This window comes from Cavia porcellus, unplaced genomic scaffold (assembly GCF_034190915.1).
Source record: "Cavia porcellus strain 051 isolate PalLab524CR breed Dunkin Hartley unplaced genomic scaffold, mCavPor4.1 scaffold_27, whole genome shotgun sequence".
Classification (NCBI taxonomy): Eukaryota; Metazoa; Chordata; class Mammalia; order Rodentia; family Caviidae; genus Cavia; species Cavia porcellus.
The window spans coordinates 34,505,709-34,521,725 of NW_026947510.1; the positions used below are offsets into that span (position 1 = coordinate 34,505,709).

Consider the following 16,017-nt stretch of genomic DNA (forward strand, 5'->3'; position numbering starts at 1 on the left):
AAAACGCAGTTCCATAAAAGGATATTGTCTCAATTTGCATCTTAGCAAACAGTAGCTCTGCCTGAATTAACTGTGTGTGGAAAAGAAAACCCTGCTGAGAACAGTCTGCTGTCCACATGCACACAATGCGCTGGCTAAAGATTGCCAAATACCACACTTGTCAAAATTAACTAGGATTTAATGAAGATAACAACAATCTGCCTTTGACATTCCAGCCTTCCTCACAAGACAGATTATAATCTAAAACAAAAAAGGTGAAGAAAATTACAGCAAAATCTGTGAAGCATTTGTAGATACCAAACTACATCAGCTCATCTAGAACCTCATTGACTGTTTCTCTTTTTCAACATGCCATTTGAAGAGAAGAGTATGTTAATACTCATAGCAGTTGGAGAGTTTTCAGTGGGCATCTTGGGAAATGCATTTATTGGATTGGTAAACTTCATGGACTGGGTCAAGAACAGGAAGATTGCCTCCATTGACTTAATCCTCATGAGTCTGGCCATATCCAGGATTTTTCTGTTGTGTGCAATATTACTAGACTGTTTTATTTTGGTGGTGTATCCAGGTATCTATGATGATAATGAAAAAATGAGGATCATTGACTTTTTCTGGACCCTAACCAACTATTTAAGTGTCTCATTTGCCACGTGTCTCAGTATTTTCTATTTCTTCAAGATAGCAAATTTCTCCCACCCCTTTTTCCTCTGGGTGAAGTACAGAATCGACAAGGTGATTCTCTGGACTCTACGTGTGTGCTTGGTGCTGTCCGTGTTTATTAGCCTTCCGGTCACTGGGAATTTGAATGATAATTTCAGACCTTGCGTCAAAGGAAGAAAGAAAATGAACTTCACCTGGAAGTGTGGAATAAATAAAGACCACTATGCTTCAACTAAGGTATTTCTCAACCTGGTAACGCTGTTCCCGTTTGCTGTGTCCCTGTTTTCATTTCTCCTGTTGATCCTCTCCCTGTGGAGACACACCAGAAAGATGAAGCTGAGTGCGACAGGCCACAGAGACCCCAGCACAGAAGCCCACGTGAGAGCCATGAAATCAGTCATCTCCTTCCTTCTCCTTTTTGTTGCTTACTATTTGGCCTTTCTCATAGCCACCTCCAGCTACTTTATGCCAGAGACTGAATTAGCTGTAATTTTTGGTGAGTTGGTGGCTCTAATTTACCCTTCGAGTCACTCATTTATCCTAATTCTGGGGAACAATAAATTAAGACAAAGAGCTTTAAAAGTGCTATGGAGAGTGAAGTGTATTTTCAAAGGAAGAAAAATTTAACATAAACAAATTGGAAGAGAAGTTGCCTTTCTAGGACAAAGGAAGATAAAGTGGTTCTTAATTATCTTGGGGTTTTTTTTGAGACCATAATCATAAGTGAAATAAATCAGACCCACATGTTTATTGTATAGTCTCACTACTGTGAGAAGCCGAGTGAGTAAATAGGACCTAAAATGTGCAACAGATATTGTGAATTGGGAAAAAACTGTTCAAAAGAGAAGAGAAACTGTAATAGGGGAAAGGCAAAAAGAAGGAAGGGAAAAGGAAAAAATATATATATATATATATAAACAAGATAGTTATACTGCTAGTTTCTCTTAGTTCATTGAAAGGAAAGGTTTGTGCTAATATTGTTTGGATACAGCCTGTATCTTATACTCTGAGTAGCTACTCTGAAGATAACAATGTGCAATGTATTATTATACTCGTTATCTTGTTTTGAAACTCTGTTTTGATTTCTTTTAAAATAAAAATTACCTTGATTTTTGCATTAATGTTGGGATTGTGTGGTTAGTGGCACTTAAAATTTATTTAGTATACTTGTAATTTAGGAAATCTCATGTAAAATGACTGTGCGTGTCTGTATGTGTCTCCCTATCTCTCCATCTCTCTTCTTCTTTTCATAGTTAGTGTTTTAAAAAAATGTTATAGAACAAATTGTCTTTAGATTCTAACATTAACCAGGAAGGAAAAGGGGTTCTCATAGTTCTAAATCAGTTCTCCAGATACAAAGTTCATGGTTAATTCAAAGTAACTGTAATAGGATCGTGCTGCTATTTGCATCCTTATGAAAAGCAGATGTTTCATTCTCTTGGTCCTAGTTAGACTATTCTTCTCGGATCATGCAACTCAGCTTCACCTTTGGAAAAGAATCAATCCAGTAATAACTCCTAATAAATGCTGTACAATTATAAGTGTAGCAGAAATTAATCCTGGTTAATCATCATTAAGATTGTTTTAGGTTGCCAGGCGTGGTAGCACATTCCTGTAATCCCAGCACTTGGGAGGCTGAGGAAGGAGGATCACTTAGAGTTTAAGGTCAGCCGAGGCTACAGTAAGACCCTATCTCCAAAAAAGGATCATTTTAGGATCATAGATAAATAAATGAAAGATACTCTAAAAGCAAGGAAGGACATTTTTATCTAGAAAGTTTCTATAAATAAAGAGCTTATTGATTACCCATGAAAAGAATTTTCTCCATGAAAAATACATGCTGTACATGCAATGATTGTCAGGATACTGTGATGACAAATTTAAATATCACATTGTATCTCTCAGGTGAGAAACTCAAAGGATAAATAAGGAGTAAAATGAAGGACACATATTGGGAAGAAAGAACATTTTCGAATGGGAAAGGGAAAAAAGCGAGGGAGGGAAGAGAAAGAAAAGGAATTTTAAAAGGAGAAAGAAAAGGCAAAATGGAAATGAAGCTCTTGTAAATGAGGAGGGGAAGAAAAGTTGAAAGGAGGGGAAAGAAACAGGGAAAAAATTAAAACAAAGACATGTACAGGTACAAATCACTATGATAAATGTTGGGGACCACAATTTCACAGTGACTGGTTTTGTGTATTTCCCTCTGGGATGAAAGGAAGGATTAGAATTGTTGGTATCATCCATCTGGGATTTCCCATTGACTCTTCCAAGCATAAGATCATCTACCCCTTTTTAAACCATCACAGGATTATACTTAAATCATCACAGGATTATTCTCGGGTCAAGATATTTCAAACGTAAAATTATCTATGCCTTTGGAGTCAGAGTCTTTGGATGAATTGTAATCCTTTACTGGTCACACCTATTACTGTACAGACCAAATAAACAATAGCTGTTTGGGGAGTGGAGGAGTCAGATCCAGAGACATTGACTTCCCAGCCGTTGTTAGAATATACTTGTCTGTTTTTATTTTTCTCGCTACATTCTTGAAACTGACAATTGGGACTCTTCGCCGGGTTCCTGATAAAATGTCATCATTATGTGGACCGATATACACTAACAAAAATTTCAAGAAGGAAAAAAAACCAAAGATACTGGGATGAGTCCTTCAATGAGAGTCATAAATTAAATGTTGAAATGTGAAAATGTCAAAACTGTCAAAGAAATATTGATTCATTTTAAATCATCTCTAAATGCAGAGGAAATGTTTGGATTGTGTATAACATATTTATAAGACATCAATTTGGAACATCTCATCAAAAGCACATCATTTGCATGTAGCAAAGATATTTTATGGTGACCAAGTCCATTACTAACCAGCCTAGAGTAGTCATGAACTTTGTGTATAGAGAAGAAACTGTAAATAAATGAAGGCACATTAAATATTATAATCAATAAATTTGGTACCAAAATTATTTTTATAATAGCTTCATGTGTTATTGTCTATCTTATGGATTAAGGAACTGGTGGTCAACTTAATGCCAGCATGGCACTAAGCGTAGATGCTCCACCTGAGGAAAGTTGCCAGCATAAATAGAGATGTGGAAAAGGAGAAGCTATTGCATTGAGACGTTGAGACATTGTGGGTTCTCCTACGTATTGCTGCTTGAGTGGTTTGGTTCTCCTGGAGAAGCTTTGGTCCTCACATCAAGCATTGCTTCCTGGCTATGGAGGGGAAGATGTATGCCACTTGGTCTCCAGGATGAATTTGTCATGCTGGATTCCTGGCATGTACTCGATTGTGCTTATCGTCAGAGGAGCTCGGGGCCTCCATGGTGCTAAGGATTACTGTGATGCTTTTCAGGACAACCCTGGTCTTTGTTATGAGTGTGTATTCTTGGCTCCAGCGTAGAACCCTCATCCCACCAGCACAGTTCCTTCACCCTGCTGGCATGGACTTTCTGGCCTCCACCACTGACCTTTGGGCCTTCTTGGGACGGATCCCTAAAAAAGACTGGCGTGAGTCCTTCTTGTGGGCTCTGGACCCCCAGTTGGACTCATAGGAGGCAATGTCATGAGCTCTGGGTTTTCATCTGGACTCATGTGGGACATTGCTGTGGGATTTAAGCCCTTGACTAAATATTCTATGTCTTTGGTGTTGCAGATAGATTTCCTGCAGTTTCTCTTGTTAACTCTGGGTAACCATCATAAAACAATATTATAAACTCCATGTCCTGATTCTAATTGTTCTCTGCATAAGCCCTAACTACAATAGTTTATGACAATAGAAAATGTACACATCAATTTAATTGACACAACTTAAACAATTGATTGAGAACACTGTAAATTAAACAATAGAAAACTAAGTGTGTAGGCTGTATATTATCTTCCTTTATAACAAGAGAATAGAAGTCCCCCACCCCAGCAGAAACCCTAGTGCTGAAGGTCGTAGACTCACCCAGAGGATGTTCTGTAAAGTTCCCATGTAGGAACTGACCCAGGAGATGTTCTCTACATTTCCCACAACCTAATTTTTACTCCTGCCCACATACCCAACTCGGAATCCCTGACTGAACACCTTCTCAGACACTGGGACAAATTTGCCCTCCCCACAGTCTATCTCCTTACTAACCTGCAGTAACACCAGGAGATAAAGACAACTCCTTGAGCCCACTCCATGCTAGGTCTGAGTCTGTCTGCCACAAGGCCCCAGCCTCAGTGAATTCAGTATATAAACCTCCCCTTTAAGAAGTGGCCAGCATAGATGCTACTCTCTGAGTTCAGTCCCCTTTGTAGTCATAGATTTTCAGCAATGCAAAGAAAAACCACGTAAATTTTCCAAGGACTCTGGCTAGTCATTGATGGATTCCATACCCTGACAATGCCTTTTGATCTGACCTGGCAAGATGTCTAGTTCATTATATTTGTTTGTTTGTTTATTTTTTGCTGCATAATAGAAAGAAAAAGAATTAGAAGGGCTGCAATACAGGCCAATGATGAGATATTTGAAGATGTACTCAATGATAATGAGTCACCTGATGCAAGATTTGGGGACCAGAAAGGCCCCAGGTGGGATTATAAGACTGGGAGAGAGAAACTAAGAGGAGGTTATACTAAGAGGAGGTTATACCTCTGGTCATCCAGCACTCTGGTGGCCAGGGAAGAATGAGAATGCATGGACAGTGGGTGACGGTGCCTAAGGTGGCCTGTGTGGCCTTGCCCAGGAACATCCTCATCTTGTAAGAGCCTTGAGTAATTCTGGAGGTAGCAGTAGGCCTTTCTGATATTGGGGTATACCTGACTGAATTCTAACTCCTTATTGGCATGAGTTATCACCTCATTCCCTAGTTGCTGTGGGCCTGAAGGAGTTAGCTAGTCAGTTTTCTTTACTCCTACTCTGAGCTACCAGTTGGGAGATTTCCTTTTCCAAGCTGCTTTCTTGATAACACCTAAGTACCACACATCGGTAACTAAAAGAGATGTATTCTCCCTATTGAGGTCTCTCTGTCATTCAGTCCTCTGGCAACCTTTGCCCTGGTTGCCAAGGACATGGCAAGCTGGCTCTACAGGCCTGATTTCTCAGCCAGAAATTGATCCCTAAATGTGGTAAGATGTTATTTCGCAGCAGGCTGTCTAGGCCACCCCAGTAATTGTTCAAAGGGCCCTAGTACACACTCTCACAGAAAACAGTATTACCTTAAAAGAGAAGCTAAGTAGGGGCTAAAGCCCACTATTGACAAATTGTTGGCAACAGGGTTCTGCTACTGGGCTGGTCCCTAAGCAACACACCCAATTCACCGATAACCAAGCCTTTAGGACAATATCATTAGTAATGCAATGGTTCAAAGTCACCTTACTAGTGGTAAATTCCACACATCCTCCTTGCACAGATCCTAGGAGACTCTATCTGGTTCTGTCGTTGATCTCAACCATATCCTTTTTTCTATTCCTGTGCATGCTACCTCTAAATCCTTGTTAAAGTCACCTCTCCAGAGTAAAACTCAATTCCTGGTGAGACACCAAGAGACAACCACAAGCCCACAGTTGTGAGCCAATGGATGGCCTCCAGTTTCTTTTCATAGGAAAGAACACCAACCTACCTGCAGAGCCAAATAAGAAAACTTAGGTTCACTCTAACTACAAGGAAAAATCGGCCCACTTCTGGAAAGAGCATCCCTCCCTACATGTCTTATGTAGCTAGTTTTGTTGTTCTCTTGCTTTCCACAACCCATCTCTGTGTTGACTATTGGAAATAATTTCTGTCTTGAGACTCAGGGACCCCTCTTCCTGTACAGGTCTTTGTATAAGTAGGATGTCCCTATTCATCAAGAAGCAGCTGCAGAAGATGGACATTCTACCCTCTGCAACCCTTAAAGATTCCCCAGGGACGAGATCTTTCTAAGGAAAGTTCTATAGTTAGCACAACCGAGGCTATGGGACTGCACCCCCTCCGCTTGACTGGACTTGGGCAATGCCGCAGGGCCAAACCCCAACTCAGCATCCTGTCAACATGCTGTCAATTATGCTCTGAAAGACTCCTTGGAAAGTGGGCTAGGCACAGGGCATGTTTCAAATCCTTAAGTGCATTTAGCACTTACGCATTTTCATCCTTTCCCCTCCTGCCATTCTTCCCTTCCATTCATGCTGTTTTCCTTCCTGCTGGCATGATCCCACTCACTCTGAGCCTAGTTTTCCTCTTTAAACTTCATTAAACTTGCTGCCTTTTTCATACCATTATGTACAACGTCCAGTGTTTAATGTGTTGCACACAAGAGCCTGGAAACCTTTTCCTGCCACATCCCCTGGAACATTTTTGGCACAGCCAACCAGGAATTAAAGAGTCCTGGAATCCATGGAGACCTTGCCTCTGACAAACACAGCCAAGATGCTTTTCAGGTTCTCAATGGCCACTCTCACTCTGCAAAAATAAATTCCTCCTGTCTTTAATACATGCAAAACCCCACTACATTTTTCACTGGCCTTATCCAATTCTTTGTTCAAGACAACTAGAATTTAGAAAAAATAGTTGCATCTGGCAGGGAAGGGTGGGTTGGTCTTGGAGGAAGGGATGGGTTCCCCATAATGACCTTCCATATCTCTTTAGGTCTTTGCCTGTCTTGGTTATTTTTCTCTCATTGCTGAGAGAAAATACCTAACACCCAAAATTAAGGAAGGAAAGGTTTATTTAGCTCACAGTTTGTGGAGGTTTCAGTCCATAATCGGCTGGCTTCAAGGCAGGGTGGCTTGCACAGGGCAACACTTCAAGACAGCAAAGCAAGAGCAAAAGGAGAGGGACCAGGCTTCTTCTCCTCCCTTATGTTATAAGCAGGTTAGCACTCACACCCCCGGCAGGTGTGGCACCCATATCCTCTCCCTGCCCTCCTACTGCACAGATAGAGGATGTTTACAAAATAAGAACCCAGGTTCCCTGTTTAGTCCGTTAGTTAAACTTCTAAACTCAAATTGACACAAAGAATCAACCATATAATTGCCCTCACTCCACAAAAGAATAAAGAAGCAGGGCTCTTAGCAGAAAATGAGGGAGTCAGGACTGATACAGTGCAAAATGAAAATTTACAAGAGCTGTTTTAACAGCAGAGTAAGCTACAACATAGTCTTTGCTCCTGGGAAAGGAACAAGGTCAGGTCGTGATTTCTTAAACATGCAGCAAATGTGAGTCACACTTTCATAAAGATACAGTAGTGTTTATTTCTCAAGCACATCATACATGATAAACATATTATGATTTTACAAGTGTGGTCACAGATAAGCATGTGATGACCTCAGTGTTAGTCATCCTGGTTTTGCCCTGGGTCTTTGTCTATGCCCCTCTGTATCCCGCCTCTATAAAATCTCTACAAGGAGCTCATGGCATCCCAGAGCCATGATAACCACTAGTACATCTCCCAGTTAAGCAAACTAAGCAAGTGTCATCCCTAAAGTTTAATCATCTGGTGTTTGACTTTAAAATGATTACTAACAATGCTTAATGCAGAAAGAAACAGAAGACACTATAGAGCTTCCAAAAATCAATCTTTCTCAAGTGACTGGGCTCATATTGGTGATTTCAAAGTCATCCTACTGTTTGATTAAGTGGTGCCAATGTTAAGAAAAAATTTCTGCCCTAAAAATTCAATAGTTTTACAAAGCTTTAATTAAAAATGTGATATTGATATTTCTGGGGGCTTTTCCAAATAAATATATCTGTTTTCCAACATCAGTGTCCTAGAGTCCTTAGATTTAAAAGACAGGTCACATAACTTGTTTTGTAAGGTTGCAATTGATCCAGATGTCTGACTGGGCACAAGCTTGACTTTCATTTCTTCCCTCGGAACAGGGAAATGAAAGAGAAAAAAACCACTCTACTGTTTTTACTTTCCGTGCTCCACCCACAACTGTCAGAGCTTCTCATAAGATGCTCTGTGTGGTCCTACTATTTTCACTATCCCCTCTGCCAACCACAGGCTGACAGTTCTCCATTGCTGTGTTTCAATTAAACTGTACAGTTCTTCAGGGATGGAAACAATACCTTTTTGTACCAGTATCACATAGATGAATCTAGTTGAATCTGCGTGTTTAAATCCATTGGTTGTAAATGTCACTTGTAAACATGGCAATATTTAACGTTCTCTATTCTGAAATACATTCTTGTCCTGGTCACATCTGTTATACTTGAATTTGAATTTATGCAAATTAAAGAATTAGCAGCAAGATTGCTCTTGTTACAGCTGAAGAAGTAGGGCTACTCTCTATTACCTGAGAAATGTCTTCAAAGTAAAGTTAAAGTTTATGTCTCGTTGTGTTGACTTATCCTTTTTTGTATCCGTATTTAAAATGAAGATCGACAAAGCAAGTAGTGAGGGTTGCTTTTATTATAAAGTATTTTTTAAAAATGAAACCAGGTTTGGTGGGCCATACTTGTATTCCTAGCACTGTGGGAGGCTGAGGCAGGAAGACTGCAAATCTGAGTCCAGTTTGGACAACTTAGTGAGACCTCGTCTCATAGTTTAAAGTGAACAAAAATACCTGGGAATAGCATAAGGTGAAAGCTTTGGGTTCAGTTCACAGGGGGTGGAAAGAGAAGATTGAGTCTAAGGTTCTTAGGGAAATAATCATGAAGAATTTTTTTAAAACTGCTGTAAAATTGACTTAATGGAAAAGGGCGCTTCAAACTGTCAAGTTATGACTTATACTATTAGCCCTGCTTGGGCTGCAGTTGCTGTGGCTGAGACTGAGGATGAAGTTCAGGTGCAGGTGTGGTGGCTCCCACCGGTTTCCCAGCATCCTGGGAAGCTGAACCAGGTGTCTCAACTTGGAATCCAATCTGAGAAATTTAGGGAAACCTATCTCCAAATTTTAAAAAATTTTTAAAAGGCTGGGGATGTAGCTGAGGGTGAAGCCCTAGGTTCATTCCCAGGACCACAAAATAATACTAAATTCAGCGCTTAAGGAGTGATTCAGCTGGTTTTCATTTGAAACCTTTATTCTCTATTTTTCAATAAATGTTTCAGCCAGTGGCACATGCCTATAATTCCAGCATCCTGGGATGCTGAGGCAGGATGATGGCAAATTCTAGCCCAGCCATAGTGATGTAGAGAAAATTTGTCTAAGAATTTTTAAGAGGACAGGGGAATGCAGGGATGTAGCTTAGTGGGTTTAATCCTCAGTACTGGGGAATATGCTCTAAGGGTAATGGGAAAGATCACAATTGGCACCCCTAACCTACTTGCAGCACAAAAACTGCTTTCTTTATCCTCACTGAAGTCATTTTCAAATGTTTCTGCCCTCAATTTATATATTTCCATACGTTCTTCATTGCAAAATGTGCCAGGGTCCACTCACACAGCAATCTAATTACTTGAGAAACTGAATAGGCACAGAAAAAAATCACTAACTTTGGAAAGCAAGGCTAGTTCTAAATCCTAATCCAGAGTTAAATGTATGAGTAAATGTGAAAATAAGTAATATTAAACATGTTCAATTTCTTTTGTTACCTTCACCTGCAATTCTTCATTAATACTAATATTAAAAAGGAAACCACGTGTGCCCTCGTTAGAAGGAGGGAACTGGGGGCACCATCTTTATCTTTCTAGGACTTTACAGTCAGTCTTCTTGGGCTACCTGCATTCCCAAGTGTAGTTTCCCCACAAATAGAACTGCATTTTGACACTGAAACACAAAGAAAGCGTCAGGTGTGGTAGTGCACCCCTGTAAATCCCAGGACTCTGGGAGGCTAAAGCAGGAGGATCACTAGTTTGAGCCCAGCTTGAGCACTTTAGTGACTAAATAAGAACCTGTCTCAAAATAAAAAATCTTAAAATGACTGACAATGTCACTCAGTGTGAAGGCCTTGAGTTCAATCCCCAACCTCGTCAAAGAAAAAAAGAAAAAAGTTTACCTATGTTAAGTTGGACTGTTCTGAGCCCACTGAGAGACACTTACCTGTAATATCTCTGTTGATCTTCACTCAGCAGACAGATGGGAGGTATAGAATGGAATAGGTATGTTATAATTTGTCTGTGCTTGTTCATAAATCAAAACCTTGTAAGTGACTTATCTTACAGTACTTTTTTCTAGAGCGTCTATAACACACTTTCACAAACTGAGAGACTTGAACAGCAGAAATTTAATTCCTCACAGTTCTCTGTGCTATAAACTCAAGGTCAAGGTGTAAGCATTGCTGATCTTTCCTGAGCACTGCGGGGAAGACTGTTCTATGCCCCGCTACCCTGGCTTCTGGTGATCCTGGCAGCTTCCTTGAATCGTTGCTAAGCAGAAACATAACGAACTGGTACACATGGCATTGAAATTCTGGCAGAGATTAAAGAAGTTTACAAGGTAAATTCTACTTCAGTTGAGAAAAGGATGTAGCTATTGATGGTCTATTACTGGTTTCAAGAATAGTTTTTACTTTTAAACATTGATGATATTTAAACCCTCACCAAGTTATTCAAATCTGAGCTCCCTGTAAAGCCCCAAAATATAGATCAGTTGGAGTGTAGACGGGACCTTGTATGTCTTCAGCCATTTTTCTTTTTGCTGGGTGGAAAATTATGATTGTAGAAAGAAAACAAAAGTCAACATATTGATGCTGATGATTTTATTGATGTTTTGAAGTTGGAGAAAGGAAAGACAAAGAAGTACAGTGTCGAAAAGTCCACAGTCACGAGTTGATCTCCATCAATTTCTGAAACAAAGCAAGGAAATTTAGACAATGGTAGTAAATTATCCCAAACATAACCTATGGCAGACGGCTTTATCATTAAGTAGTTTCATTTCAGGAGATCAAATAAAGAGAAGAGAAAGAAGGACGGGAAGAAAAATAACAGAAGGAAGAAGCTAAAAGAAGGGAATAGGGAAGGGGAAGAAGAAAGAAAATGAGAGAAGAGGAAAATTTGGAGACACTGTAGAATGAAGAGTCAGGAAATCTGAAGTAACACAGATTTTTCTACATGTAGGGGTGGGGTGGGGTGATTCATGGCAATAACAGATCTGAGAAAGAGTTCAAAAAGAGATTAAAGTAAAAGTTTATAAATGAGATAAATGAACAGAAATAAGATAATGGGGAGTTTGAAGGGAAATTCCCTACACTGTTGAATCAAAGACTTGCAGTACCTGGGCATCACCGGGGTCATCTCCATCATGTTTCCTCATCACCGTTCAAAAGCAAAGCTCTGGCTCTGACCTCCCTGGCCACCTCTTCCACGCTGACCTCCCTGGCCACCTCTTCCACGCTGACCTCCCTGGCCACCTCTTCCACGCTGACCTTTCTGGCCACCTCTACCACCTTGACCACCCTGGCGGCCTTGGCCTCTTTGCTGCTTTCCACCGGGTCTCTCTTGGTCTTCCTGGTCTTCCTGGGCAGCGTGGCCACCACGACCTTTCTTCCCACCTTTGCCTTTCTTGCCATGCTGACCCTTTTGAGGAATGACTTCTGGTTCCTCTGGTGCTTCTCCATCTGATCCATCATCTGTTGAAGACCAAGAACTCAGATTGAGACACCAAGAAAGAAAGAAAGAAAGAAAGAAAGAAAGAAAGAAAGAAAGAAAGAAAGGAAGGAAGAAAGAAAGAAAGACACTGAATAAAGGCAAGTATGGAAACTACCATAACCTGAATTGCATGAAGAGTGATATTTTACTGCTTTAAATAGTTTTGGGTAGTGACCAGGGTCCAGTGTCAAAAAAAGAAGATGAAGAGAGCATGTGTTTAGTTGGTCACTTTGGTCCTTCACAGTTTATCTTGCCCCTTCTTTGAATACCTCTGTAACTATTCTGTTTTGCTATCTGTTCTGAACTTATCACAACATGCATGAAATATTTCATAAGCCACCAGATACAAAGTCTAAGGGGAATCACCAGATAAAGTCACTTTCTCTACCAGAGATATACACAATATCTTGACAGAAGTCCAGTGATCAAAGAAGATTACTAGTCATCTTTTTCTTCCCAATAACAGAGAAATCATACACTACCTCACTCTTTTCTCTCACCTACAATCTCTTAGGCTTACATTTCAATTAAAAAATATAAGTAATGCATACATAGTGGCTGAATCAGAAGATTGAAGCAGGAGAAGTCCAGGCTGGGAAATTCAGTAACTTAGGAAGATATTGTCTCAAAAAAATATCAGCAGGGATATATCTCAATGCAAAGACCTTAGGTTCAATTCTCAGTACTACACAAACAAACAAGTGTACATAAGATGCACCCATATTGTCTTCTTTTGCAAATGTCTGGATCCCATAATTAAAAGCCCTCGCCATCCCTTGCATGAACACTTTATCATCTCTTTGTGATCTCCTGGCCATCACTCTTGCTTGCAATCATTCTTTGGTAGATTGAGCATATGTTTCATTGCATTCCCTCAGAACATCAGATCTAACATTTATAGCTTGAAAAATGTCTGTGCCCTTGTTGGGCAGCTGCTGTCTTTCATTGTTTTCAGATCAACAATGAAATGATTGGGTTACTCCTTGTTTAGAAATGACTCTGTTGCCCATAGAATAAATAGAAAAATCTATTTGCCATTCAGACATCTTTTACAACCTGTGAGCACACACATTTGCATCTTTACCCCTTAATTTTGCTGAAATAGTGTTCCAAGACTACTGTAGACATGGGGATGTACACAGATTTAGCATTCAAGTCAGTCTGCTTTCTCCCACTGCTCAGTTCTCTGGTTTTCTATAAGGTCTTCCTTTCCAGCCCCACCCTGAGCTTTCACAGTACCTTCTTTCACCCCTTTTCTAACAGTGATACAAAACATCTTCCATCAGACTCAGTTCTGTAATAAGGACAGTGACCATATTTAATTCATCTTTGCAGTATCCTCAGTGCTGCCACAGTGATACTACATTTTATTGGATTCATAGCAAGAGAAAGAACGTATGTGATCAAAGTGTTTCTTCAGTAATCCTTAGACAGGCGTATTGTCACAATAGCAGCTGAGATCAAGTATCTGAAGCAAGAAACAAATCAGCCTGTTGTGGTGGTGCACATCTGTGATGCCAGCACTCAGGAGGCTGAAGCAGGAAGATCACTGAGAAGTCAAGGCTATATAGTGAGTACAAGGAGATCCTATATAGTGAGACCCTGTCTCAAAAAAAAAATCAGAAGGGAAGTAAAAAAACTATGTTAAGCCCATGTTGATGGTTCTTAAATCCAAAGCAAATCTCCCTCCTGCCCTCATTTTCTCTCTTTTTATCTCTCTTTCACATGCACTTTTTACTTAGTTGTTTCCTTCTAACAATGTGGAACCAAAAACTAAATCATAGAATAGTTTAGAAAGGAAGTTTTAAATCATGAACAACTTTCTATTTAAAAAGGTAGGAATTTTAGGAGTCAGGTATGGTGGCCCATGCCTGTAGTCCCAGCACTTGCCAGGCTGAGGCAGGAGGAACATGAGTTTGAGACCAACTTGGGGTACATAATGAACTGAAGGCCAGACTGGACCAAGGTGAGATCCTGACTCAACAAACAAACAAACAAATGCAAAGTAGGAATTTTAGACTTGACCAATAGCAATGAGTTTCCTAGATCTTATCTAGAAAAATTCTCAATGATTCAGTCGAACTCACATGATAGCTGGGACATTTCTCGGGGAGATCCTGCAAAGAAAGAACAAAAGGAGACTGAACTTGGATGTATCATTATGAACTGAGTAGCAGAATTGCTAACAAGTTAGGAATTAGAAAATATTAAGCAAAAAATTTTTCTTTAAACAACAAAACTTAGTTAATTCTTTTTAAGTCAACTTTGCCATTTCTTTAGTGAAATAACATAACTAGTTGTTTCTTTCATGTGGTCTTTTCTGTACTCTTCCTCCTACACAATCTTCCATGTTTTTCATTCAATTATTTTATCTGAAATGTGTATGGCTAAAAATGGCTTTCAAGTTTACACATTCTGAAAAACAATAGAACCTAAGTAGATATCTGGGGATTTAAACTAAAGAATGAAGCAACACTGTAATTTTGGTATAGAAAAAGAAATAATGTACATTGATAAATTTAATGATTCAATATAATATTTTAGGTAAATTATAGAATACTTTCTGTTCCAAATTAGTTATATGTCAATGGAGACAAATTTCTGACAAACATAAGGGATTTGTGTTTTTAAATTACTACATTAGCCACTGTGTTTTGGAAGATTTAGAGTAAAGAGTTCACAAATGAACAGATGATTTGTGTTCTGCTGATGTCCAAACTCTGCTTAGAGCTCAGACATAAGGGATTTCAGTATCACAAGAAAGATGGTTTATAATTAACACTACTGCTGAAGACTAACAAAATTCACAAGTTTTTGTTATACACTTGCTCTTTGAAACTCCTTAAATCCAATTTTGAGAACTTTTAAATGAAAAAAAAAAAAAAAGAAAGGAACATGTTCTTATACAAAGACTTACCTAGCACTTGAAGAGCTGATTCAGGACGAACCCCTGGAATTTTAAAGAAAAACAAGACACATTTAAAACATGGTTTCCTAAGTCTCAACTATGCATTGTAGATACAGAATTTTAAACTGCCCAAGAGAACTTAAGGGGAAAATATACAAAGGTTTGGATAACATGAATTAACATTTGCAAAGTAGAACTCTATTTTGGACAAGGGGTGAAGAGGAAGATAAATATTTTTCTAAGTTTCTTCACATGGAGAGCCACAGTGGTTGTAGACAAAATAAAGATGACGTGATACCTTCAACAGGACAAGTTAGACAAGTGAAATCATCTATATCTACATAGCTCACAGACCTCAAATACTCTTAAAGCTATTCCGAAACAGCTATGGGTTATTTCTTGGACTTGTCTAAAACACGTTTCAACAAACATGCTTCTATCAGGCTCCCTAAATCCACTTATTATCCATTCTGCAAGACTCTCTTCAAAGTCTCATAACCTGTGTCTCACTGTCACCTACAGCATGAATTTGACCCATTCCTAACAAAGTCCTCATTGATCCTGGCCCTCAGACTTCGTTCTTAAATATCCCAACTTTGCTCCTTCCCTCACCCCCAACCTTAGGCACTAAAACAAAATTTTTTTCTCTATCAGAATAAGAATAAACTCACCTTGGCTCTTTAATGAATCATCCTAGTGGCTAGAATATGAGGCCAAAAGAATTTTGTTGTAAAAGAATCCTTTTTAAAGATTCTGACCAACATTTACAAGCCTTTCAGGAAATCTTACCATTTGGGAACCTAATTTCCCATGGGCAACAAATGTGTATTATTATAAGACAACAGGTTTAAAACTCAATTATTTTGCCTCTGAGTACTTGGTGCCATTAAAATATACCATACATTTAAAAGAGCAACAGATTGAGAATTTGTTTTCTGCTTATATGATATATAAATGCTT

The 16,017-nt window shown here is 39.3% G+C and overlaps 2 protein-coding genes across 4 annotated transcripts in view; one reads left to right on the top strand and one right to left on the bottom strand.

The window, feature by feature from the left end:
* The first annotated feature begins 348 nt into the window (after positions 1-348).
* On the top strand, positions 349-1,287 carry LOC100735556 (taste receptor type 2 member 7-like). Its single transcript, XM_013153026.1, has one exon. It carries the CDS (start codon positions 349-351, stop codon positions 1,285-1,287), a length of 939 nt encoding a protein of 312 aa, XP_013008480.1.
* A 9,958-nt stretch (positions 1,288-11,245) lies between these two features.
* LOC101787037 (mesenchyme-specific cell surface glycoprotein-like) overlaps positions 11,246-16,017 on the bottom strand; it is a 35,880-nt gene continuing 31,108 nt past the window's right edge. For all 3 annotated transcript variants that reach the window (XM_063238187.1, XM_023565385.2, XM_063238186.1), the window contains exons 2-5: positions 15,067-15,099; positions 14,237-14,266; positions 11,776-12,130; positions 11,246-11,347 (exon numbers count right to left, since the gene is read on the bottom strand). In XM_063238187.1, coding sequence (XP_063094257.1) covers positions 11,814-12,130; positions 14,237-14,266; positions 15,067-15,099 — 380 coding nt within the window. In that variant the 3' untranslated portion in view covers positions 11,246-11,347; positions 11,776-11,813. The remainder of the gene's footprint in view (positions 11,348-11,775; positions 12,131-14,236; positions 14,267-15,066; positions 15,100-16,017) is intronic.

Coding starts and splice junctions, on each gene's coding strand:
- LOC100735556 (XM_013153026.1), top strand. CDS start 349: ATGCCATTTGAAGAGAAGAGTATGTTAATACTCATAGCAGTTGGAGAG.